The following is a 24,622-nucleotide window of genomic DNA, read 5'->3' on the forward strand; positions in this document are numbered from 1 at the left end:
TTTTGCAATCTGAGCAGGATGATTATTGAGCATTCACATACTGGAATGGATAGATAAAGAATGCAAAATATGTTTTCTTCTTAAATTACATAAAACATTACAGCTGTCTCTTAACCAAAACATAACCTAGGATAAAAAGAAGGCAATTTAAGGCATCTACTTATTCAAATAGATCAATTGGTATCAACTTAATGTTTCATCAGATAAACACACCTACTTACGTTTTAAAATGGCTCACCTGGCTGATCAATGATATTCAGTTAATTACGATAATATCTAGTGCTATAGCAGAAGTTGCAAAATTGCTGATTTAATGTTAGTTTAAAGGACGCTGAATAAGAAAGGTTAGAGAAGATAAATTTTAATGAACTAGGTTTAGACACGTACCGTAACACACCTCCAGCAAGGTGTCTTATTACACAATGTATAAAATACAGACAAAATAAACATCTGAAAGCTTTTTGGATGTGTCTGCAACTTGTCTAACCTAAGAATTACTTTGTGATGGAACAGGGGTGATGGAAACAGGATTGAGTGCCTCCAAGGGATTGATATTAGATGGCCATATACAAAAACTGTTCAACCTGTGCCAATGTCCTTATCTTAATACGAAGAGTGTAGGTGCTTCCCAGATTGGTCTGTGTTTAAGGAACAGACTCTCTCCCATCTGCTGCCTTTTGCTCGCCATGGGCGTTTACTCACACCCTCTGCTACTCATTGGTGTCTCTCTGTTATCCTTTGTTATTTACTTGAATCATTACTGCTTGGTTTTATTGCCCTCCTTTGATCTGCACTGGGTACAATGCTGTGTTTTTCCTTCATATACCGTTTCTCCCTTTGTTCGTCCCAACTGGTTGTTGGTGGCATACTACTTCCACATAACAGCAGCAGAACTTCTCAGGACTATAGTAGGGGTATAGCAGGTAAGAAAATGTCTGAGAATTCGAACAGGTCACTAAACATACACTTGTGTTTCCTAATTTAAAAAATCTATTTTTATATTCCATAAACAGAAAGTATATATACCCTACAGAAATAGTAAACACACATTTGATGAGGTAGAAAAGCATCAATTTAGAATTCTAAATTGAATAGTTTAGTAAGCAGATTGGCAGACGATAGAAATGTGATGTATTCAAAACAAATTCACATCCAGTACCTCACCAAATCCTGTTGCCTTCACCTATAAAAGGAAGAAAAAAAAAAGTATCTCCTGAATCCACCCATTCCTCACACAAACAACCAAAATACTAATCCACTCCCATGTGATATCCCACCTGGATTATTGCGACTCTCTAACTGGTCTCCCCACTCTCCAATACATCCTCCACACTTCAACTAGACTAACCTTTCTTTGTCATCGTTCCTCATCTGTCGCTCATCTTTGCCAATCACTCCACAGGCTCCCCATACCTTCAGAGTCAAATTCAAACTCCTCCCTCTGATCTACAGAACCCTTAACAACCCCACAACCCCTTATATCTTTACCATCTTATCCACGTAGACCCGTAACCACCCTTCTCATTTGTCTCAAGACCTTGGTCTCTTATACCATGATTACAGCTCATCCTAACTCAACCAACCCATCCCCATCCAAGCTGTCCTCTCCTACTGCTTCACCCTCCCCCCAAACCGACTAGATTGTGAGCTCATGAGAGCAGGGGCCTTTTCTCCTTTTGTACAATGTATCATTTTAATTAATTTCTTATTTGTGATTTTAAATTGATCCTGCTGACTCTGATGTGTGGGTTAGGTAAACTACTTGCATAAATTAAAAAAATAGACTTGCTTCTGCACATATCCACTTTATAATTATGTTATATTAGGTATATGTTTTCTCCTCTTTTCTTGACCGGTGTTATCGAAGGTTATCAGTACCCTATAAAATAATGGCACTTCTTGTGGCTTTGTTAGAAAAGTTGCCGTATATTAGGTTGCTTTAATACACTACATATAATGCAACAATCCCAACTGCTAGGATATTTTTATGAAGACCTTTACAGAGTAGGCCAATTTACCTGTTTTGGTTATTTTAAGAGATAGTTAAGAGACAAAACAATGACAATGAAGCTATAGCCAAAGAAAATGACATACTTAAAAAAAGATCTATTAGCATATTATAGAGAACACTAAATAGAGAGAAACAAACAAGCCGCAGTAAATAATGAGCTCCGTAAAAGCAACAGAGTAAAACAGGGTGGGAAATATTTTCTATGTATTGCACTATTTTATATTTTCACTGCCAATACAGAGCAGTGTAGAATCTGACACGAAATGGTTTTGGCCATTTGTTGGCCAAATATGTATTTATAACCTATTTGTAATGCGCTAAAATTATTTTTATACAACATTTTTTTTCCCACCCTGACAGGAGAGTATGAATTTAGGAGTACAGTGATAGAATACAGAGCAGAAGAAAGAAAAAGGAAGCAGAGAAAGACAGAAGAGGTGAACAGAGATATAGAAGTGTTTATTGAGCATGCTACAGAGGTAAGCAGGGTACACAAGATGAAATCAAACAACCATCAAACCTTCCAACTTTGTTAGAAAATTAATTTTTAATTGTGCCGATTTCAAACTATAGTGAATTTTACATTTCTAAAGATGTAAAAACTCAACTAATAGAAAATATACATGAACATTTTTTTTCTACATACACAACAGAATCTGTAAATTTTTAAACCAAATACATTAATTTAAAAAAATGTACTTGTTCTTACAGAACCAATCCAACAGCCCAGGTGAAAGCTGAACTGTTTTCAGATTGTAAATTGTAGATTCCGAGCAATGTCTATATTCAGGTCTGTTTCTAAATACAAAATATTTTGAAGATTTAAAAAAAAAAAATATTACAATGTAAAGTAAATTAAGACTAAAGGCACATTAACTTTGGTCCCACCTGGTTGTCAGCTTCTTTAAGGAGAAAAAAATGCCACAAATTCTTCCATTGTCATAGGCTTTCCTTATCTTTGTAAGACACATGCACCAGTCAAAAATCTCTAGACCAGTTTTTACATAGTCAGAAAACCATGACCATACCTTGAATTATAATTACAAACAAAAATGGCAATATAAAGATAAATGCACATCAGTCATGTCAAATTCAAAAAACCTACAGAAAATATTCAATCACAAACAAGACGTTACTTTAGTGCCAACATTTAAATGATACGTTTCACTAGAGTGTGTACAAAAAGGTTCAGATTCTAATAATGTTTACCACGCGCAGCTAAGACTTCTAGGGATTTTTCTTGCCTTTTATAAAAAATAAAATATCTTTATCTCCCTAAATGATTTGAACTCATAGTACACAAACTATGAAGGCCAAGAGTGAAGAAAATGCTGATATTACCTCATCGCAAATGTATTTTAAGCAAAGAAAAACCATAGATATAGAAAATTGAGGTCAGCGACAGAAAAGTTCTTAACTCAAAACGTAACCTTTTTACACACCAGTTGGTGCAAAATATTTATAGTAAAACGAAACAATGTGCCCTGAACACCACAATTCGCCAATATCCTAAGTGGTAACACTTTAAAAATCCTATTATTCCTTAAGGCACATGTTCACGTATGTAAAAAAAAATGCATGTAAAATGAAGGAAAAAATAGCATCCCTAGTCATCTTGGAAAATGTGCAGTTAGAATTAACTGCACTGTAATGAATCATTCAATGAACTAAGGAATGATAATAGAGTGGAAAACAAAGACTCTGGTCCCCACTTTCCTGAACAGTCTATTGGTGACAATACACTTGATGCAATAAATCCTGATGCTCTGCATTTTTAAATTGTTGATTTTGAAAAAGAAACTCTCAGATGGTGGTTATCTCCGATATTGTAATTGTGGAGGTCAATCAGCGCCTGTATAGCTTCCTCAACTGTAGACATTTGAAGAAGAGCCATCTTATGATCCCTAGGTAAACAAAATCAGAAAATCAGAACTCACATAAAGAAAAGTAGCTATGAGAGAACAAAAAAACAAAACAAAACAAACTTACTGAAAAAACTTGAATGCCTTCACAGTGCCTCCAGTGTTTGTAAAAAGTGTACGCAAGTCTTCTTCAGTTATGGCTTGCCTACAAGAAGAATATACTCTTGAACAAACCTCAAGGAGGTAGTGTAACGGTCTTTGCAGAGGTCTTGCAAAACATGTTATTATAACAGTGATTCTTATTGTCAGGATCATGACATATACTGCGGTCCCGCAATTAATTATAAAATTCATTCAACTAGCTGGAAACTTTAGAATTACATACTGAAAACTGATAAATGTACTTATGGATGGCAGTACTAAAACACCATGTGATTCAAAATACTGCAGGCAGTAGACCACAATCCATTACAGCATATGAAGATGCATAAAAATCTATTTAAACACACAGAATGCTATCGTATTCATGTCAATTCTCAGTGTCTGTTTCCGGTATAATAAAGTTAAGATGAGGAGAAAAAGGACAACTACAGGGCAAACAACAGGGCTTGATCGGAAATGCATTTAGTGTAGACATGCGCAACAGTAGTACAGGTCTACTCACGGTATGTTCGATAGGTGAAGTGTTGCAGATGGCGGAAAGATATTCTGAAAGTTTTTTGATCCAGGTTTTTTAAAACGATGTAAAGGAGAGTTTCCAAAATCTTTTGTAAGCCCCTGATCATCAAGACCTTCTCGAGGTAGTTGGACAGTTTGATGTTTAGACAAGGTGACCCGAATAATTTTCCCATACATTTTCTGGCCATTAAGATGGCTCATTGCTGAAATAAGCACAGAAAAGGGTCATGAACTGCACACATGAAATATGTTTAAATCAAACTGGTTTACACAAAAGCAACATTACAAGAGTTTGTATTATTTAACATCGATACACCCAATTATGCCATCTAATTAAAATAAACATTACCCTAAGGAAACGATAATAAGTACATTACACTTTTCAGTTGAAAAACAATGAACAATTTAATCAGTGATTCAATAAAATGTAAGTACCTCTAACTAAACTTTTAACAAATAGCGTTGAGTAAATACAATCAGGCCAAACTGTTACACAAGCTTATACAAAACACACTAAAGCAACAACTAGTTCCCACCAGCCCTAGTAAGTAGTTAATGTAAGGACTGCTCAAGATGGACATCTCCAGTAGACCTGCTCTGCCTACAATTGGGTAGACTAAGGAGGGTTTGTGCTTCCTGTTATGTTTATTGTACTTTTTTTTTTTTTACTGTTTTAGGTGGTAGGGAAGTTGTAGGACGGAGACGGTATCTGCAGCAAGCAAAAGCTGTGTACGCAAAGTTACAGCACGGCTTTGGTGGCTCTATGGTAAGAAGGAACTTTTATGGTTCTCATATGGAAAATACATTAAGAACCTAAAAAAGCAATCCCTAGTCTGAGCTATTAAACCAGTAATAAGAAGTGTGGCCAATGTGCAAACAGGAAGCTTAACATTTAGCCATTATAATGATAACTTGCACGGCGTACAAAATACACAATACTGATTCAGGTTAAATTTTAGGATAAATACGATAATTTTAATTCTAAGTATGAACAGCCAGTGCGGAACGCAGAAGGGATTGTGGGGAGAATGCCGTCTGAAGACTCCAAACTGACATCACGCAGAGTAAGAACTCCGCAACACTGAAATAACCAATTATTCTGCATAATATAAAAGTTTTAAGCTAGCTTCATATTAGCCACTTGTATGTGTTCTAGCTATGCGACTAGAAATCCCAGCAATATATCTCACGCCTAGTAAAACTTAACTTTTATTAAAATCAAACAATGGTACATTCCTTTTGCCTAATCATTAGAAAAATAAGGCAAACTACCAAAATGTAGGGCCTAATCTAATCTGCAATTTCCAATAGCCAAGAGATAAAGAAAAAAAAAAAGCTCCTAAAAATCCGAGACAAGGTCTGGATGTACGAGCAGAATAGAAAGTCTCATATACTACCATTACTATAGAGAGTTGCTTTCACAATCACTAATGATGAACCCCATAACAAGGAGTGAAACGTACTAACAGTGGATGCATAACCGTATATCCTACCAGAGACCTACACTGCCTACTAAACCATAAATAGATTCAATAAAACTCAACCATGTTCAGCTGATATCCCCTGGCGAAACCGTGAGAGGACTCACAGATGAAACACACGTCGGGCGCAACACTTAGGGAATATGATTGCGTTTTAGTGAATCTATATTGTTTTGCAGGCTGTGTAGGTTTAAAAATGAAACAAAACCAGGGTTTTTGTAAGTGCTAGCCTACATTACTGTATACAGCTAGTACTTTGTGCTCAGGCTGTGCATCCATTTTAAACGCTCTCAAGCTGATATATCCCTAGATCGATGCAAACTAAACTTTACCAATTTTCCAAATTCCCATTTTTACAAAAAACTCAACGCACCTACGTAACTGCGTTTTAATGTTAAAACAATACATTTTTATTAAAACTTTGCCACATGCGTATGTCATGGAAAAATGCATATGGGTGATTATTCCTCCCTGTTAACATATACTAAAACAGGAAGCATTAGTATGCAAACTTCTTGTACATGACAGTAACATTCTCATTGATTGGCTGCTGCAGCTCCCACTGACTGATTAAAGCAGGACTGAGCGTGTGCAAGAAACATACAGCAGTATGCTCCCTGCTTTCAGTGGAGGCAGCTGGGGGAGATGTCACATGACACACACAAGAAGGAAATTGATCAGATAATGCTGGCTTTACTAAATCCTGCTGCTGATCATTTATTTTTCATGAGGGGGCCTTTTAAACTAGATCTCCAAACAATTCTACTGATAACTAATAAAAATAATTATGTTTTTTTACAATTCTAATAAAATTAATTTACTTATGCACTTCTGAATAGCATGAAGGCCCACAATGCTACATTGAAGACTATTGGATAAACAATTCAGAATATGAAGTAGATGGATTACCTAGCTGCGACTGGTTCCCGTCAGCCATCTGAATAAGCGCACTGTCTTTCTTATTGTACAGAATCTTCACGCGCTGCACATCTCCATAAACACCTTTTCCAGATTATAAAATAAACAATGCAAAGAGAAGTGTACACATAAATCAAGGTCTGGCTAAAGGAACACAATTCAGCTAATAAAGTCACAGTCAGACATCATCATCATCATCAACCAACCAGTCCTAACACAAGAATGAAAAGCAGACCAAGATCTTTGGACAGTGAAATTTGGATAAGAATATATTTGATATACCCTCAAAGCTATGTGAATGATAAAATTAAGACCATGCAAAATAAATTACCATGCATTAAAATAATGTGTCTATGGTGAGTTAAAAAGAAAAATAATAACAAAATAGCAAAAATAAAAAATAAATAGCAAAATAATTACTACTCAATTTTAAGCCAGACTGCTAGCTACAAATAAGAATTAAGGTGAAACCAAAAATGAAATTAATAATAAAAGTATAGTGCTAACAATAACATACCGAAGAGGGTAAACAGACTTTGGGGCGAAACCATCTTTAGAAGGAGAGAAGAGCAAGCAGCGTAAGACAAGAAGAGAGAAGAGTCGAGGAAGAGCGGAGATGAACAGATCATCCATAACGAAGGGTGGTTCCCGTAGAATGGTGAAGGTGGTCATGGATCATGGTTCAAGGCAGTTAATTGGGGCAAGTTGGTCCAAGGAACATATTGTTCAAGCAAAGAAGCATGAACATTTTGAGTGGGGAAGGAGATGACAGACATAGAAGGTAGGAAAAGATTGGACATTGGTTTTTGGAAAACATTAGGGGACAGGTAGAAGAAGACCACACAGGGAAGAGGATGTAAAAAGGGAAGGAAACAGTGATGAAGAACAAAAGAAAAAAAAGAATTGGGGAGAAAATAAAATAAAAGGTCAGTACAAAGGAAATGCAGGAGTTTGGTCAGAAACAAAATGGTTGGTTTATGTACTGTACAAGAAAAACTGAATAAAAATGTAGTCATCCAAGACAAATATGGGTAAACACATTCATATAAGAGAACATCATAATACTATATCTCAACAGGGGACAACATGCAGTAGAAACTTCAGGTTTCTAGTTTTTCACATTTCACTGCATTAGCACGACTGGCTTTGAAATGATGGGGAAGTCTCTTAAACAATGACTGCCAAGTTTTTGTAACATGCATAAAAAAATGAATAGGCCAAATGTGATCAAACCTAAAGAAATGTTTACTACAGAGGAGCACCGAAACACAAAGCAGTGTCTGTATCACAGCAGCGTTTTGATACGCCCAAACAACAAAACAACGAAAGATAGCCATCAATATAACCTGAAAATCCAACTTCCCACATTTCACAGCAGAATACAGAGTGTCCAAACAAATGTGGGGAGAGGTTAAGAGACAGGAGAAAAAAAGAGACAGCTTTCAAAGAAAGATACAGTTTAGTAGAGTGAATGATTGCCCGTTTACTGCAAAGATTAAAAGATTACTAAAGACAGGAAGAGAGCTTCATCAAACTCTTTGGAAGAACCTTGAAAGAAAAATGTATTAGAGAGGTTGACAAAAATTGAGATTTGTATAAAATAAAAAGCAACACAAAGGACGAAATGAAAAAGCAAACAGAAAATGAAATAGCAACATAAATGAAAGTTGCCCTTTTGCTGTGCAATTAACATTATAAGAATGACATTGTGTTATAACTGTTTTCATCAAAACTGGCCTCAGTCCACACACAAAGTGGTTTTAGACTACACTTACCAAAACACCTTAATCGGGACTACAGAAACAAAACGTATGTTTTGTTGTTTCTACCTTTCATTGGTTAAGCATTTTTTTATTTAAAAGCACATTTAACAAATCTGCCTTTGGAACATATTGTGCATGTGGCATTTATGGCAATGAACCCCTTCTCAAGCACGATGTATAAAATTCCTAGCACCCAGCACTAGGTATATATAAAACCAGAACCCAGTCAGGCAGGAGAAGGTTGGAAGTTGGCAAAAATTATGAAAATATGACAGTGCTACAAAACAGTAGTTATATATAAGTGAGAGGAGGGGCTGAAACACAAAAAACAAAACAGTTTCTGTCTGAGTAATTAACGTAAAGTTGCTTTTACGGGACAGGTCTGCTGATTTCATTCATGGAAGTAAAAATGGTTAAATGTTTAGAGGGAAAAGAAACAAACATATGTATATGGTGTATGAACCTGTTTAAGTAGGTTAAAAAACAGTGTAGTTACACTAACCTCTTCATTCAAATTGCTTACAAGGAGCACAGTGTTGCTACTGGTAGGAACTCCATGCATTCCCACTCGACCAGCGGCTGCTGCAGCAGCGGCTGCTGCTGCATTTGGAATTCCCAAAGGACTTAATGCACCTGGAACAGCTGTAACGTGAAACAAGTGGTTACCATTAATCTCCAAAATGATGATATATGGCAGGCAACCAGTATCTTTACAACCCCACAGATTATAAACACACCACAGATATGCTCATACAACTCCCAGGTGTTAATTCACATTTTGCTTTACAACACTGATGGGGACATAACACGTATTTCAATTTCTGGCTTCCAAAACATCAAGAGCGGTGATACTATTCCTAATAATAATTCCTAATAGGGGAAAGGGATTCATATCAGTTTTCTGTGAGGACTTTAACATGTACCCCATGTCTGAGAATTGGCACAATGCACTGATTGTGCTTAGTAACACCTACAGAAGGTAATATACGTAGATATAATTTTAAATTTGTTCTGTAATAGCTGGTACATTGCATAGGCTAGTCTCAGAAACATATCTAGCCAAGATGTAGAACAATCCCATAATTGGACTTCTTGGATATCATGAAGAGAGGCACTGTACAATGTGTTACATAACAAAGCTGATCTGCCCGCTATAACACAAGCTGGAAAAAATAAACAATACCATACCTAAAAGAGAGGTCTCCTTTGCAAATGCTGCAGCAATAGCAGGGTCTAACGCAGGCTGCCCATCTCCAGATGGGAGGTCTGGACGAGTATAGTCCCTGCTTTTATCATTGTTGTACTTGACATTTAAATTTACCAATTTAGAAAAATCAATCCGTAGGGTACAGCAAGCGTTATAAATATTTTGACCATCAAGAGCCTGTGGATGATCAAAACAAAAGATGATCCAATATGCTGTGTACTTTCATAACAAATGAAGAATACAGTGGATAGTAGCTATGTATGACACATTTATGAAAAACCCGAAGCATGCGGAGAAAACAAAGATTTTAAGTACCATATAAGAATACAGGAAATATTTTACTCACGAGTTTCGCTTGCTGTGCATTAACAGGGTCTCCATACTGTAGCAGAGCTTGAAACTGATTGTTTTTTGTGAACGTGATTATCTTCAACACAGTACCGAACTTAGAAAATATCTGTACATAAAACACAGTGATGTCACCTTTACAGATAGATGTATTTGTTTGCTTAATATGCAATACGATAAAATAACTTACAAAAAACCCCTTAGGAACCTATTAATCTACATGACATGATAATCACATTCATAGTTTACAGTAAGTGCATATATAAAGCTGAGATACAGGGCTGGCCCTTGACCTTACAAAAACAAGCCATTTCTGTGAGTGCCGGATTCAAAAAAACATTTTTAAATGTGTGCTGAAATTGGTTGTGCTTCACTGCCACACAGTAACCCAGTGTATATAAAACTTGCTACCCTTTTACTGTGCCTGTGGGTTTCAATTGCAGCAACCCATTCTGCTTTGCTGACACCAAAATTCAATCTCTCAAAAGCACCACCCAGCCTTATGTGCTAGCTTTGAAAGCAAATGTAGCCACAGTCACCACACAAGTGTAAAGCAATGGAGTATACCCATTTCTGAGTCCAACAGGGAAGCGCATATGATGGGCACACAAGGGAAAATGTGGTAGTAGATGATTGATAACATAACTCCTTTCTCTTTAGGCCTTGTTTCTATATCTTGCCAAGAAATAACACTATGTGCTTAGCAGATTGTTCGTTATGAGAAGAGAAACTAAATTACATCATTATGAAGAAAATGAATCCCCCTATCTCCCAGCATTCTGCTTTTGTGTGACCAAAGTCAATCAGTATTTAAATTAAATAAAATATCGCAAAGTAAAATAACATTTGGTCACTTTTCCCCACGAGTATGTGGTTAATGCAGCAAGTGTGCAGGCCAAGTAAATATAAATCAACCAGGGCAATGATAATCAAACAAAAACATAGAAAGCATGCACGTTTCTTTCATGAATCACGTGCCATTTACAAACCTGGTGGAGGACATCGAGTGTGACGGGATAATACATGTTGTCAATAATTATTCTCAATACCGGGCTTTGTGCTGATAACACACTCTCACTTCCCGGAGTTGTACCCACAGATGAATTTGATGTCTGGACTGCTGTTACAGCCTGAAGTACAGCTTGAGCACGCTGAAAGAAAAATACATATACAAGCAAAAGTTAACCTGTCGGGTGCCGGGGATTTTATTAACCAAAAAACCATTGTTGTAAATGCTACCATTTGTTTGTTAAACCATGATTCTCCTTTTCCATATTTGATGAATCCGTACAAATTATTAGGGATAATGGATAAAACAAATCAATATAATATTTTTTGGTAATCTTGCTACAATTTCCTTCTATGCTGAAAGTGTCACAGCTGAAGAATGACCCCATTTATGTTCAGTTACATCTCCCGATTACAGTTATACCCCAGAAACATATTTTATTGACTTAAGGGGTTTGGAGGAAGTGATTTTTGGTTATTATTTAAATTTTTTTCTTGTTTTTGCACTGTTCCCAGTGCAGTAGGGCTTGAGATCCCTTTGGGGATCTCTCAGATTTTCTTTCATGTCGGAGACGTCATGGTGACATCATTGAGCTCCAAATGAACTGCAATCAGCCAGTGGGGAAGCAATGGGATGACTGTGTACAGGCGCTTGCAGCGAGTGCCGATACATACAATGATTTGGCAGGAAGCCTGGAATGCGGGCTTCTGCCAACAGAGGAGAGTCCAGACTGTTGATAGACAGCCTAATCTCCCGTGTAGCGGCAAAGTCAGGACATCCCCGTACGTCCTAATGGGCTTCTTGCCACAAGTTTTAAGGACGTACAGGTATGTCCTAAGGCGACTGAAAGGGTTAAACAACCAACATTATAAAATGGGAGACATAGTATATGTTAGGATAGGTTTTATCCAGGTTTAATATTGAAATATTGACACTAAATAATCCCTTTGGAGCCATATTTGCTTTTTTAGCCTTAAACGTCTTTAAAAATAAATCTGCACATTATTTTACCCTTTTTTATTCTTTGTTATACTGGGAATAAGCTCTGCATACAATGGCTTTATAAAAAAACTCCAATTCCCCATTATACAGGATCGAAATTCACAGTATATGATCTGGTAAACTATGGCACAACACAGGCATTTCGCTTAAGGGGTGGTGGCGGAGGGTTTTCACACACCTTAAACAGAAGAACGTTCTATAACATTGGTTATATTTACACAGAAACAGTGTTCTGAATGATTATTGTCCCTCCAATTGTAGTAAAATAAAAATAGTAATTTACTGTTATAGGATCGGTCTCATATATATATATACATACACACACACACACAACATTATAAAATATAATATATAAATATTCTTTTTTACAACAAAAGACAAATACACCTACCTGATTTAATGCACTGTCTGTTTTTAGTTCTTTATGGTTTGAGTACTGAATGTATATAGGCTGGTTGCGTAGATGAGGTGTCATAGTAGTATAATAGTTTACCATGGTGGCAGCTGCTTCTTCGGTAGCTAACTCCAAAAAAGCCTATAAAGTACACCAGATACTAAAATTAAAACATCTGACATTTAGCTCAGGACCACACCATACTGATAAACGTAATAAATGTCACCTATGAGTTTAAGAACATCATATGCGCAAGTGACTCTTTGCTTAAAAAAAACTGAATGAGCAAAAGGCATTTTAAATCACATAACACCACAAAATATCTCATTGTAAGTTTAATAAAAAGTATATATAAACATTTTAAAAGTACCTGATTTTTCCCTTTCAGCATTAGGATGTTGGTTACTTTTCCAAATGGTAACCCCAAAGCAATGACTTCGGTTTCTGTTACTTCCCCAGGAAGTTTTCGAATGTGAAGCACTCTAGAAGGGGTACTTTCCATTTTATCATCTCCTTTGAACTTTTTGGTATCATTACCATTGGCTGAAAGACAGATTCTACCATTACCACATTTTAGATAAATCAATTCAAGGATTGTATCCAATGTAATTCGTACACAATATATTATATATTCTGCGTTCATTTCAACTGATGAAAGATCCAGGGCAATCCAAAACAAGAATATTGCCAAATTGTGTAGAATGACTGGCAAAAATAATGTTTCTACATATGAAAGTTGAAAGCACTACAAAATATGAAAAATAGTTTATATGTGAATTAATATTTGCAATTAAAACTTTTTTCTTTTTTCTTATAGGGTAGTCATATTCCGGCTCTCTGCTACATTTGGTCTGGGAGGCAGTAAAGTGTTTTCTTAATTTCATATTTCTAGTGTTAGGGCTATTGGATGTTCATTTTTATCTTTTTAATTAAACTTATTTTTTTTTTTTTTTTTTTTTTAAACATATTAAGCCTTTCAGCCTAGGAAAAATACAACGTGTTACTTATTTTTTTTTTCCATTTCTGGAAGAGGTTCAAAACTTTGTAATTCAATTCTGTCTCAGAGGTAGACTGAAAACAAAGAGCTTATTAAAAACATGGTAGAAAATTCCACTGGTTATTACGATGGCCAAACCAATAGCGAGCTGACCCTGACCAAATTTCTTAGAGATTAGCCTTGCGTACATGTGTACTTCTACATGTAAGGCAGTTAAACAGACAAATACATGTGAAATTGTCCCGTGCACGGCCCCCCCACTCCTGGGCTTGCATGACGTATATGTCAGTGCACACGTGCAGCATACTCACCACCAGCCGGCTATACCTCTGGCTGCAAGAATTTTAAGTGATCTAAGGGGACTCAAGAGCACACATGCAGATATCACTCCCGCTGATCTCTAGCCACTCGCACCCAGCAGTCAAAATTGGCTCGAAAACACTACAGGGGAGGAGCAGTACACTGCAGCTTCTCCTAAATATACGTGACCTTTGTAATTGTAATACAAATTGTAATAAGGCTTTTATCCCCCTTTCCCACACATATGCATTATTTGTGGCTGCGTGGGACATCAAACTGTCCCTTTAAATGTGGTAGAATTATATATTTTAAAAAGTACTTCCGTAATTAAATTGCGTGGAAGGTTATTTCAGCGGAAGGGAACCCGGTGTATTGTTGCTTTTTGTGGTGAAAAACCTTAACGACGTGAATGTGCCGCAAACGTCTTACATGGAGGAATGCTGTTGAGTGTATACCACTTAAAGCTGAGCTGATTATACATCCCGCAAGGGTATGCAAAAGCTGATATTTCTTTAAGGCTGCTTAGGGACAAGATGGGGAAAAAAGAGAATAGAGGGCCTACTTTATTTATGTGTTCTGTGGAAACTAAAGAGGTTTTGTTCTTGCCGAGAAGAAAATTCTTTTGTTTTGTCTGAAAACTACTAATGTAAAACATTTAGGTCTCTGTTCATGGGCATTTCTGCACCTGTTTCACTCTCATCTCCCAGGAGAAAATGACCTTGGAATAACCGAGGAAAGTACCAATGAATAGATTCTTTACAATGTCATAATCATCTGAAATAATTCTACACTGTATGTCTGAATCCCATTTACTCTCTAACAAAAGGCTATACACATTCTGAGCAGCTTTACTTTTAAAGTGTCCTAAATGTGAGCCTTTACAAAAAAAATGCTATTCATATCCAACATGAACAAGCCCACAAAGAAAAGCTTCCCTTTGGAGGGACAGATGACGGCTGTTTCAACAGAAAAAGAAAAAAAAAAGAAAACATGTGCATAGAGATTGAAACAAATGTACACTTTTAATCACTCATACTTTAAACTTTATGGGGTAATCAACATACTCTACAATTGTAAGGGCTCCCAATGAAACTAGGAGCTGCACAAATTCACATAAAGAGAAATGTAAAAACATGATATTAAAAATGGCAATGCAGAAGGATAAACAAAGTTCAAATGAACCCCTTAATTACAAAGCCCATACATGTACGGGGTCAAAAAGCATTGTTTCCAATGGGTGTAGGGACCGCCCATTGTCCTTAAGGGGTTAAATTGCTTTGCTTGCTATGCAAAGTTGGCCTTAATTATTGACTTTTATTATGGAGCAAAATGTACTGACATTTTTAAAAGGACTGCTTAACACATGCAGCCATGAAAATGCACATTAAAGTACTTTGTAAGTATCCATTTTTACCAGTGGCGTAGTGAGCAGAATAAAAAGTCAGTTTCCTTTAGGAGAAGCTGCAGTGGACCCACCCCCTCCGCTGTCTGGTGTTTGTGTCACTTTTAGCTACCTGAAGCTGCTAGTCACTTGCGAGAAAGAGCTTCCACTGAAATCAATGGGCCAAATAAAAGACAAATTCCTTTTATCACACTCCAGTTTACCTGAATGGTTCTGGCTACCACAGTTTTATAGTAGCTGGTTTAGTGGCTCTCAAACAAGAAAATAATTACCCCAATGTCACTCCAATTATATTCACAGTCTTGCTAACACAATATGCCCCTTTATCAGAAATGAGGATAAACGTAATAAACAAAATTAAGTGACAGCCTTTGAAACACAAAATGTGCCCCTGGAGACAGAGATTCCATAACAGAACGTTTAACTTTCTGACAATATCTCATAAACAATTCAATTTTGCTGCAAAACACAATTCTCTGCTGCCTTAAAACCAAGTATAACCTTAGAAGCATCATTATTTGTCTAAATGCCAAGAGCATGTCCATAATTAGTTTGATGATTTCAAACTTAGCTTCAGTTGCAATATTTCAGGGATAAAATAATGATGTTATCAAGAGATCAGTTTCTTCTGGAAGTGGAAGGACATTACGTTTCAAGACTTATATTGTACTGCTAATATCTTAAAATATGTGGTGTTAATCTTCTTGCACAACATTTAGCCTCCTGTTTTGAACTGATCAGGACGATTTCTATGGAATAATGTGACTTGTCCTCTTAAGAAATCTAAAGCTTCAAATACTATCAGCGCACTACATGCTTCAACTTTACTACAAGGTAGAACGTATATGGTGAGGATTATAAATATTTAGAATAGATTAAAATGCAGTTACAAATAAGTCATGTAATATCTCATTAACAATGCTGAAGGGTACTTTGTCTTATTGCACTTGTTTAATAAGTACTTTGTCCATGTAAGAAATAAATAAAATCAGTTATTTTGCCTGAGGCCGCACAAAGCTTCAGGATAAAAGAAAAAGGATCACAGGTAATCAGAGTACCATAAGAAGCATATGGACAAATCCAGGAAATATTTCTGAAAGTGTGAAGTCACGCACTTTGCTGTAAAACAAAGAAATATTGACATGCAAATTTTAACATCATTTTGACAAATATGATTGAAAAGCTTACCAGTTACAACTACATTGCTCATATTAGAGCTAGGGCCATTAAGCACACTTCCGGAAAGCAGCTCGTCTGATCCTCTCTAAACACAAAACACAAAGGCCATTTTGAAAATTAAGAAAAACACACTTAAAAGATGGTAAAATTCAAACCAAAATACTAGGAATAACTGTAAACAAACGGGACGGCAGTGTTTTACGTCAAATCCTGCGCACTAATCATAGATTTTATTTTTTTTTTTAAAGCATGTGGACGCTTAACCATGTATTGTCAGATAAATGAGCTTGCTGGACATCCCATTCCAAAATCATTGGGCATTTATAAGGAGCTGGCCTCCTCCATGTGGCTACAACAGCCAGATAACACGTTTACACAGCTCCAGAGTCCAGAGGTGATGCGCTTTACATCACTCTAGCCAACGTTTGGCATCGGACATAGCCATCTTCAGCTTGCATGCAGCTGCTTGGCCATGGAAACCCATTTCATTAAGCTCCCGACACAGTTCTTATGCTGATGTTGCTTCCAGAGGCAGTATGGAATCCTGCAGTAAGTAATGCTACAGAGGACAGGTGATTTTGTAAACGCTATGCACTTCATCGCTCTGCGAGTGGTCTACCACTTTGTAGCTGAGCCGTTTCTCCTAGATGCTTCCACTTCACAATAACAGCACTCACTGTGTGCCGGGGCAGATCTAGCAGGGCAGAAATTTCACAAACTGACTTGTGGCAAAAGTGACATCCTACGAATGTGCCACATTTAAAGTCACTGAGGTCTTCATTACGAGCCGTTCTACAGCCAATGTTTGTCTGTAGAGACAGCTGCCTATGTGCTTGATTTTATGAACCTGTTAGGAACGGGTGTGGCTGAAACGCATTAACCCATTAATTAGAAGGGGTGCCCACATACTTTTATTCATATAGTTCCTGCACTAAGGATTCAAACCGGTTTGGATAAAGGATATCCTTATGCCTATCCCATGCACAGGGGCCCACAAATTTGGTTTGGATCTTGGAGCCAGCCAAATATTCTACACTTATGTACACACGCTAAAACCATCCACTAATACACATTCTAACAGTACATGCTGACATATACACATGCTAATGTCAGACTAACAAACACCATACACGCTAGCACCACACACTGGATACACTATACATATATCAAATGACACACTAACACTATGGACACATACACAGTGAATTTGGCACTGCAATAGAGTGGACATACTAACTCTGGCACTATACATTCACACACGCATACAGTATACACATAAACACACAGACTCCAGCACTTTACATCTACAAATATACACACTGACTGACACTACAGTAAACACATACACACTGACATAGTATACACACACTCACATACAGTACTCCCCCACTCACCTCGTGGAGACACGCCACTGCCTATTTTCTGTCACAGTGAATCCGGCACTCTATGCTTTCCTGCAAGGGCACAGTGAGGCACCCAGCAGGGTCACGTAACTTGCATTCATGATGGTAGCCCTGCAAAACCCAGGGTGCCAAGAAGTGGTTTCTTGTTGCCATGGCAACCAAGGTTTGTCAGGGCCTGTTTAAATTTCCCTTACTGTTTCATTACCTAGCACATGCTATAAATGAAACAACCATCAAATGCTTGTATTTTGGTGTCTCTCAAACTCCATCTACACAAAGCAAAATCCAATTTGACAAAAATCAATGGGAAAAATATGTAACATTCAGACGGTGCAAATACATTTTACTTAGAATTGCATGCATTTGTGTGTGTCAATACATTATGCCACAGGAGAGGGTATACACACAGCATTCCATACAAAAACAAATGCACAAGCAGTGTACTTTACATTATGCTACGTAGCACAAAGCGTGTAGACATCCTTTCTAAAAGGTGGATTGGGCAATTTCAGACACTTCCCTTGCTTATAGGTTTATAACATCAAGAATACAGCAAACCTTGGTTACTATAAATATGGCATTGTCATAGGATAAGACCTTTCCAGTTTGACGCATTTCTGCCATCCTACAGCTGACCCTGGCAATCCTAAGTCCTTTACTGTGAAGCAGAACAAGATAGCAGCAAGAGCTCAGTTGCAAAGTTTAAGGCAACACAAGCTCACTGAACAGTACTGAAGAGTCCGGAAACAGACAGTGCTTTAAATTAGCCTGTACTATCACTCGCTACCAAGTTACAAACAAGTATGTTAAAATGGGTTTCCATGGCAAAGCAGCCTAGGACGATGACAAGTCGTTTGGTGGATGAGTAATAATAGCCTGAAAATGACAAACTAGAAGATTATGTGCACCCATCACTTTGTGGGCATTTTAGGTAAGACTTTATTCTTTATTTCAGAGACTCCTGATGGTGACATGGGCAGGTGAATGATCTCAAAAGCTCAGAGCGGTTGGTCCTAAACCTGTGGTTCCTGACATGTGTCCAACAAATTGAATTGTTAAGCCACAGCAGCACTATTCCAACATCTAAAGGAAAGCTATGTCAGAACAGCGGAAGGCTTTTACTGCATATATTTATGTCTATTATTATAGAATCATGTGTTTGGCATGCGCTTGTCCACATGCTTTTTCTCATGTAGTGTACACTGGGCTCTACATCTTGGGATCCACATTATCTAAACTGTAGTAAAGCTCACACAGCAGGTGCAGTTCATCATTTACCAATTTTACCAGGCAACTACTACCTCTGTCCATACATCACTACTTCAACAATCAATACTTCAGAACTACACTGAGCTAAGAATGCTCTGTGAGCCAATGTATACATTCTACTTATACAACCTGAAAAGGAGTGGAAAATTAATCTGACAGCATTGAAGGCTCATACAGTTTCACTGCCTGTAGCCTTGTAAGGAGACAGTGCTAATCAGAGAAAGGAAAAGCACGATGCAGTAGAGGTGGCAGAGGTTGACACAGTAAGGGAATCTAAACATACATAGGATAGGAATATGGCTCCTGAATCTCAGGCAAGGCCAAGAACTAATTAAGCCTTGAGTCTTTAAATGAGGACCGAATAGCTCTTATCTGCCATCAGGGTCTATGGATTTTATGTACAAAGGGCATAAAGAGGGGTGATCACTATGGCAACCAATGGAATCTCCTATAAATGTGTACATTATATCGCAAACAGGATACCTAAGAACATTGCAAAAATAAATGAAAAAAAGAAGTGTACCAAACTAGCTCTGTCATACCAGCATGAATGTGTAGGTTTTTGGGAAAAGAATAAGCATCTAATACAGGAGAGCCAAATCAGACAGCTAACAAAATAATTTGGCAAAAAAAAAAAAAAAACACCTTCATCTTTTATGAACCATGAAACTGAGACTGTAGCATTTCTGTCAGATCTTAACCAAAATAAGCGATAAAAGCAGTTATACAAAAAATTCAACAGTGCATTGAAGAAATGTAGAAAGATCTTGTTTAAGCATACCTTAACGCCAACTGCCACATCAGTAACAATGCTGAAAAAAAAGAAGGTAGGCAAAGGTTATCTGTTTATCTTTACAAAAAACATTATTTAATGTCACATTCTCTCTGAAATATCTAAATAGTGTTCCTGGCCACTGGTTCTATAAACCTCTAAAAACTCAACAAACTCTTAGTCAGTACATTGACTGATCAAAGCACTTTCTATTACCAGACCACACACAGGGACAGGAGTGTGATGTCAAACCTTTCCGGGCAGACATGCAATTAAGAATCCCAAGAAACGAATACCAATGCCAGCCTTGTGTGCAAGCCATGTATCTTCTGGATATTTTGTTCTAATATATTGAGAGCTCAACAAATATTTTGTACATGTTACATTCTTTGGAAGACTGTGCCTTTTATGCTACAATTCACAGTTGCATTAAGGGAGCAGATGTTTAGTGTGCTGTCGATAAACAGATGTGAACTAAGCATGACAAACCCTAAGAAGCAGATATCTTCTAAAAAGATTACATAAATGTGACATTAACATTCTATGCAAATATACATTACAAATAAAATGCTGCTGAGTTAAAGGGACAGTTTACAGTTCTCCATGGTCCAATATTTCTTGCCGCTGATTGGCTGCCAGTGGTAGGAAATTGCTCCCATTGAAATCGATAGGAGTGCTTTCCACATTTATGCAAGGGGGTCAGCGCCGGAGCTAACTGGAAGCACTTGCCGAGAGATCTGTTTGGCCGACACATCTCTTCCATTGAAAATAGCAGAGGGGCGGGCCAAGGGCCAAATGAATATGGGACAGGGGATTTGCAGAATCCCTCCATGTCATTTGCAAAAGGGGCAACAACGAAATCTTAACAGTTTTCTTACAGTTCTCTGTCTCTCTCCAGCTCATGATCATAGGAGGAGAAAGGCAGAGAACAACAAGTGTTTACAATCATTGTGTTTGTCAACCGGTGTTACCGGTGCATGTGGTTTGCTGCAGAAGCAATCTCATTAACAGAAATGTGGAGGTTGTAGACTGGCTAGCAACAGCGGTGCAATCAATTGGGGCTATGTGGAAGCGATTTTAACAGATGATGTACAAGGTAAGTCACAGGTACTGGAAGACCACTTTTTATTTCAAATTATTTAAAAAATAAAACTGTTCTAGAGAACTATTTTTACTCCTTATCTTACTGCCTTGTAGTAAATAATTGAACGGCTCAGTTTTAGGAGATATTCACTAGTTAAACTATTCAGTGTTTAAGCAGGTCATCCAAAATATCACATGACTCACAACTATGGCGGCCTCCAGGCTGGATGCAGTACTAAATTTAAGGCTAAAGAAATAATTCTTTCCTTGCAACTTCCACTTTAAACACTGTGTAGATTTATGTTTTAAAATATTTTAAATAATTAATAGTACGGCAATGACTGAATGACTTGAAAAGCAATTTTTCAATAGCCCAACTGTTGACTGGAATTTAATTTCCCAAGACATAACGCACAACTACCTGATTCAAGCATACTCATAACTTAACTCTTGACATAATGAGAGAAATATGACGAAACCTACAGAGAGCAAATGTTCTGCCAACAAAGAACTCATTGATAAATGATATAAAATTAATGCTAAGTATAACATACATGCAAAGTTCTTGTTGTCCAGGAAGGTTTACAAAAGATTAGTAAGGGATACCCTTTCTTTTTCAGAAAGGCATTTTGTAAAACATGATTGAATATACCAGCACAGGTAAACTCAGTTATAGTTAAAGTAGCAATAATACTTAATACTTAAAGCAGGTATCAGCGAGGCAAAGAGTGTTGGCCTTTATGCAGTTAAGACGGATTTTTCAACTTGAAAAGCTTCTTGTTAAGTTCACCAGTGTATCAGGAATGAAACCAGGCAGCACCATGGCGCACTACCTGCTAGCAGGCCGCCAAGGCAGCAGAGTTTAGGCTCTCCTCACAGAATGTCTGATTTAGAATTCGTTATGTATGCCCATGACAGATGCAACACCATGAATAAAGAAGCAGGGTGTGCGCTCTAGACTGGTCAGCAGCCTCAAAAATTGAAAAATGTCAGTATGCTATCTGATCACCTCGCTAAAACACTGGAAGGAGACCAGACACAATCAGCCACCTCTCAGAAAATCACATTTAAAAAAAAAATCCTAAACATTTTTTTTGTGATGAATGTTATGGGAGTTGTACTCCTCAGAAGCAGATGCACCACAAAAGGCTGACATATATGACTGGCACCTTGCGGTCAGGAAGTAGGTTAAGCCAAGTGGCCCCATCAGTCTTTTGGCTCCCCTATCCCTGGTAAATCACATGTGCACCAGATCGCACAAACTTACACTCTCACGCTAACACACACACATTCATGCTATCAAGCATGCTTACACGACCCCGCTGCATTCCTGTCTCCCAAGTTGGTCCAAAATTGTTCACAAAGGGTCAGGCCCCAGTTGCCCTTGATTTTTTTTAATCTAAAAATTATTTTATATTATGTCAGTTAACCCTTTATTTTCTAATAACCCCGCCCTTAGCTGTATGCTGTCATCCAGTGAAATCAGCGCGTCATATAGCGTACCCTATAGATTGAATAAAATATACAATAACTAATGCAAAATTGTTTTTGAAAACAAATAAATAATGGCTAACTTGGCAAAGAACAAGCCACTTACACCACTATATTTAAGGCCCAAAATGCTTTTACAGTTAACGAATGTGTAGAGTAAAGTAAATCTGGTAAAGAAAGGACTTACTCGCCACAGTCAGAGATCAACCAGATTTACGCTGGCTTTGTGGGCACGTCGTCCAACCTCTGACTAATGTAAAAAGTTGTTGGCAGAAAAACCTATTCTGTGCAAAAGGTTTAGGCAGGTGTGAACAAAATGCTGTAAAGTGAGGATACTTTAAAAATAGATATGTTAAGAGTTTATCAACATTTAACAAAATGTAAAGTAAATGAACAGAAGAAAAATCGAAATTAAATATTATAGGTCGGTTCTCCCAAACATATCACAGGTCGGTTCTCCCAAACATATCGGAGACCTCCACAGTTCTGTGGATTTAGGCAGCCTTAATTGCTTCTCTCTCTCCATGCATTCCCAGATAGACTCGATGTTAAGATTACGGCTGTGGGGGCCATAACACCATTTTCAGGACTCCCTGTTCTTCTTTCCGCTTAAGATATTTTGTAATAACTTTGGCTGAATGGTTTGGGTTGTTGTAATGCTGCAGAATACATTTCAAGCCAATCAGATGCCTCCTTAATAATATTACATGATGGATAAATATCAACCTGTACTTTTCAGCATTGAGGAGGCCATCAATTCTCACCATATCCCAACTCTTTTTGACGAAATGCAGCCTCTAAGTTGCACTCATTCTTGTAATGCTCATTAGCCCTTCAGCAATAAAGCCAGAGCCATTCAGCGAACAAACCGACTTCTGTTACAGCCAAATATTTTAAACGTTGACGTATCAGACCGGAGCACTCGTTGCCATTTTTCTGAACCCTGGTTCCTGTGTTGTTGTGAGTAGCTGAGTTGAAGCTATGGCTTTTTGGATGCAAGTCTTCCATGAAGACCACGTATTCTCAAACTCCTCCCAACAATAGATGGGCGTACTGGGTCCCACTGTTTTCTGCCAATACTGAGCTGATGGCACTGCGGGACATCTTCCAACTGCCAAAAGAAGTAAGCATCACCTGTCTTTCATACGCTGAACTAAGTTTTCTTGGCTGACCACTGCCTCTATGCTTTTTAACATCGACCGTTTCATTGTGCCTCTTCAAAAGAGCTTGGACAGAATATCTGGAAACCCCTGTTTGCCATGGAATTTCTACCGTGGAGAAACCTTGCTAATACGGTAGCCTCGTATCTTGTTGCTGTGTTCAGTCTTACCATGGTGTATGATTTACTAATATTAAACTGGCTTTAGCAACCTCGCCTTGTTAGTGAGTTTGGCTGTTTCCTACCCAGTTGTATTCCTCCTATACAGTTGTATCTGTTTCAGTTAATGATGGTGTTTCAACCTACATATTAAACTGATGATGGGTGTATGATTAAACAATTATACAAATCTATACGCTTACCAAATCCCTGACTGAGTGTACCTAGAAGAAGCGATGTTGTTTTGATGGCAAATGGTGGTCACATCAAATATTCATTTGATTTAGATTCTTTCTTCTGTTCACTCACTTTGCATTTTGTTAAACGATAAAAAAAAACTATTAGCATGTCTATTTTTGAAAGCCTTCTCACTTTACAGGATTTTTTTTCTCATCTGCCTAAACATTTTGAACAGTACTGTACATTTATGAACGTCAGACACCATTGCTTATTCCATTACCTGTCTACACTTCTGCTTTGTGATTTACTGCTAATAGGGGAATAATGTGTAATTGCAAAGCAATTTATTTATGGGAAGCAGCCTGCACAGGAGTATGTTCTATATAGTTTGTTTTTTACTCTTATTTTTCATAGCACAAGTAACAGCAAAAGCTGCCCCTATTAGGCCATGTAAACTAGGCATTTTTGGTGGTCATGGCCTAATCCACAGGAACACCCCATTGAGATTGTATATGGATTGTAATATGTAAAACACAAACTAAATTAAATAATTTC

General features: G+C 37.5%; 1 protein-coding gene across 1 annotated transcript in view; it reads right to left on the reverse strand.

Annotated features, from left to right (window-relative positions):
* Nucleotides 1-2,449: 2,449 nt before the first annotated feature.
* Nucleotides 2,450-24,622, reverse strand: part of PTBP2 (polypyrimidine tract binding protein 2) — a 23,781-nt gene continuing 1,608 nt past the window's right edge. Inside the window, exons 2-14 of the mRNA XM_053468726.1 lie at nt 20,005-20,035; nt 16,561-16,636; nt 13,044-13,216; nt 12,671-12,814; nt 11,258-11,419; nt 10,267-10,377; nt 9,902-10,097; nt 9,216-9,355; nt 7,468-7,501; nt 6,942-7,034; nt 4,538-4,754; nt 4,001-4,078; nt 2,450-3,915 (exon numbers count right to left, since the gene is read on the reverse strand). Coding sequence (XP_053324701.1) covers nt 3,786-3,915; nt 4,001-4,078; nt 4,538-4,754; nt 6,942-7,034; nt 7,468-7,501; nt 9,216-9,355; nt 9,902-10,097; nt 10,267-10,377; nt 11,258-11,419; nt 12,671-12,814; nt 13,044-13,216; nt 16,561-16,636; nt 20,005-20,035 — 1,585 coding nt within the window. The 3' untranslated portion in view covers nt 2,450-3,785. The remainder of the gene's footprint in view (nt 3,916-4,000; nt 4,079-4,537; nt 4,755-6,941; nt 7,035-7,467; nt 7,502-9,215; nt 9,356-9,901; nt 10,098-10,266; nt 10,378-11,257; nt 11,420-12,670; nt 12,815-13,043; nt 13,217-16,560; nt 16,637-20,004; nt 20,036-24,622) is intronic.

Source organism: Spea bombifrons, chromosome 6 (genome assembly GCF_027358695.1).
Source record: "Spea bombifrons isolate aSpeBom1 chromosome 6, aSpeBom1.2.pri, whole genome shotgun sequence".
Lineage (NCBI taxonomy): Eukaryota > Metazoa > Chordata > Amphibia > Anura > Pelobatidae > Spea > Spea bombifrons.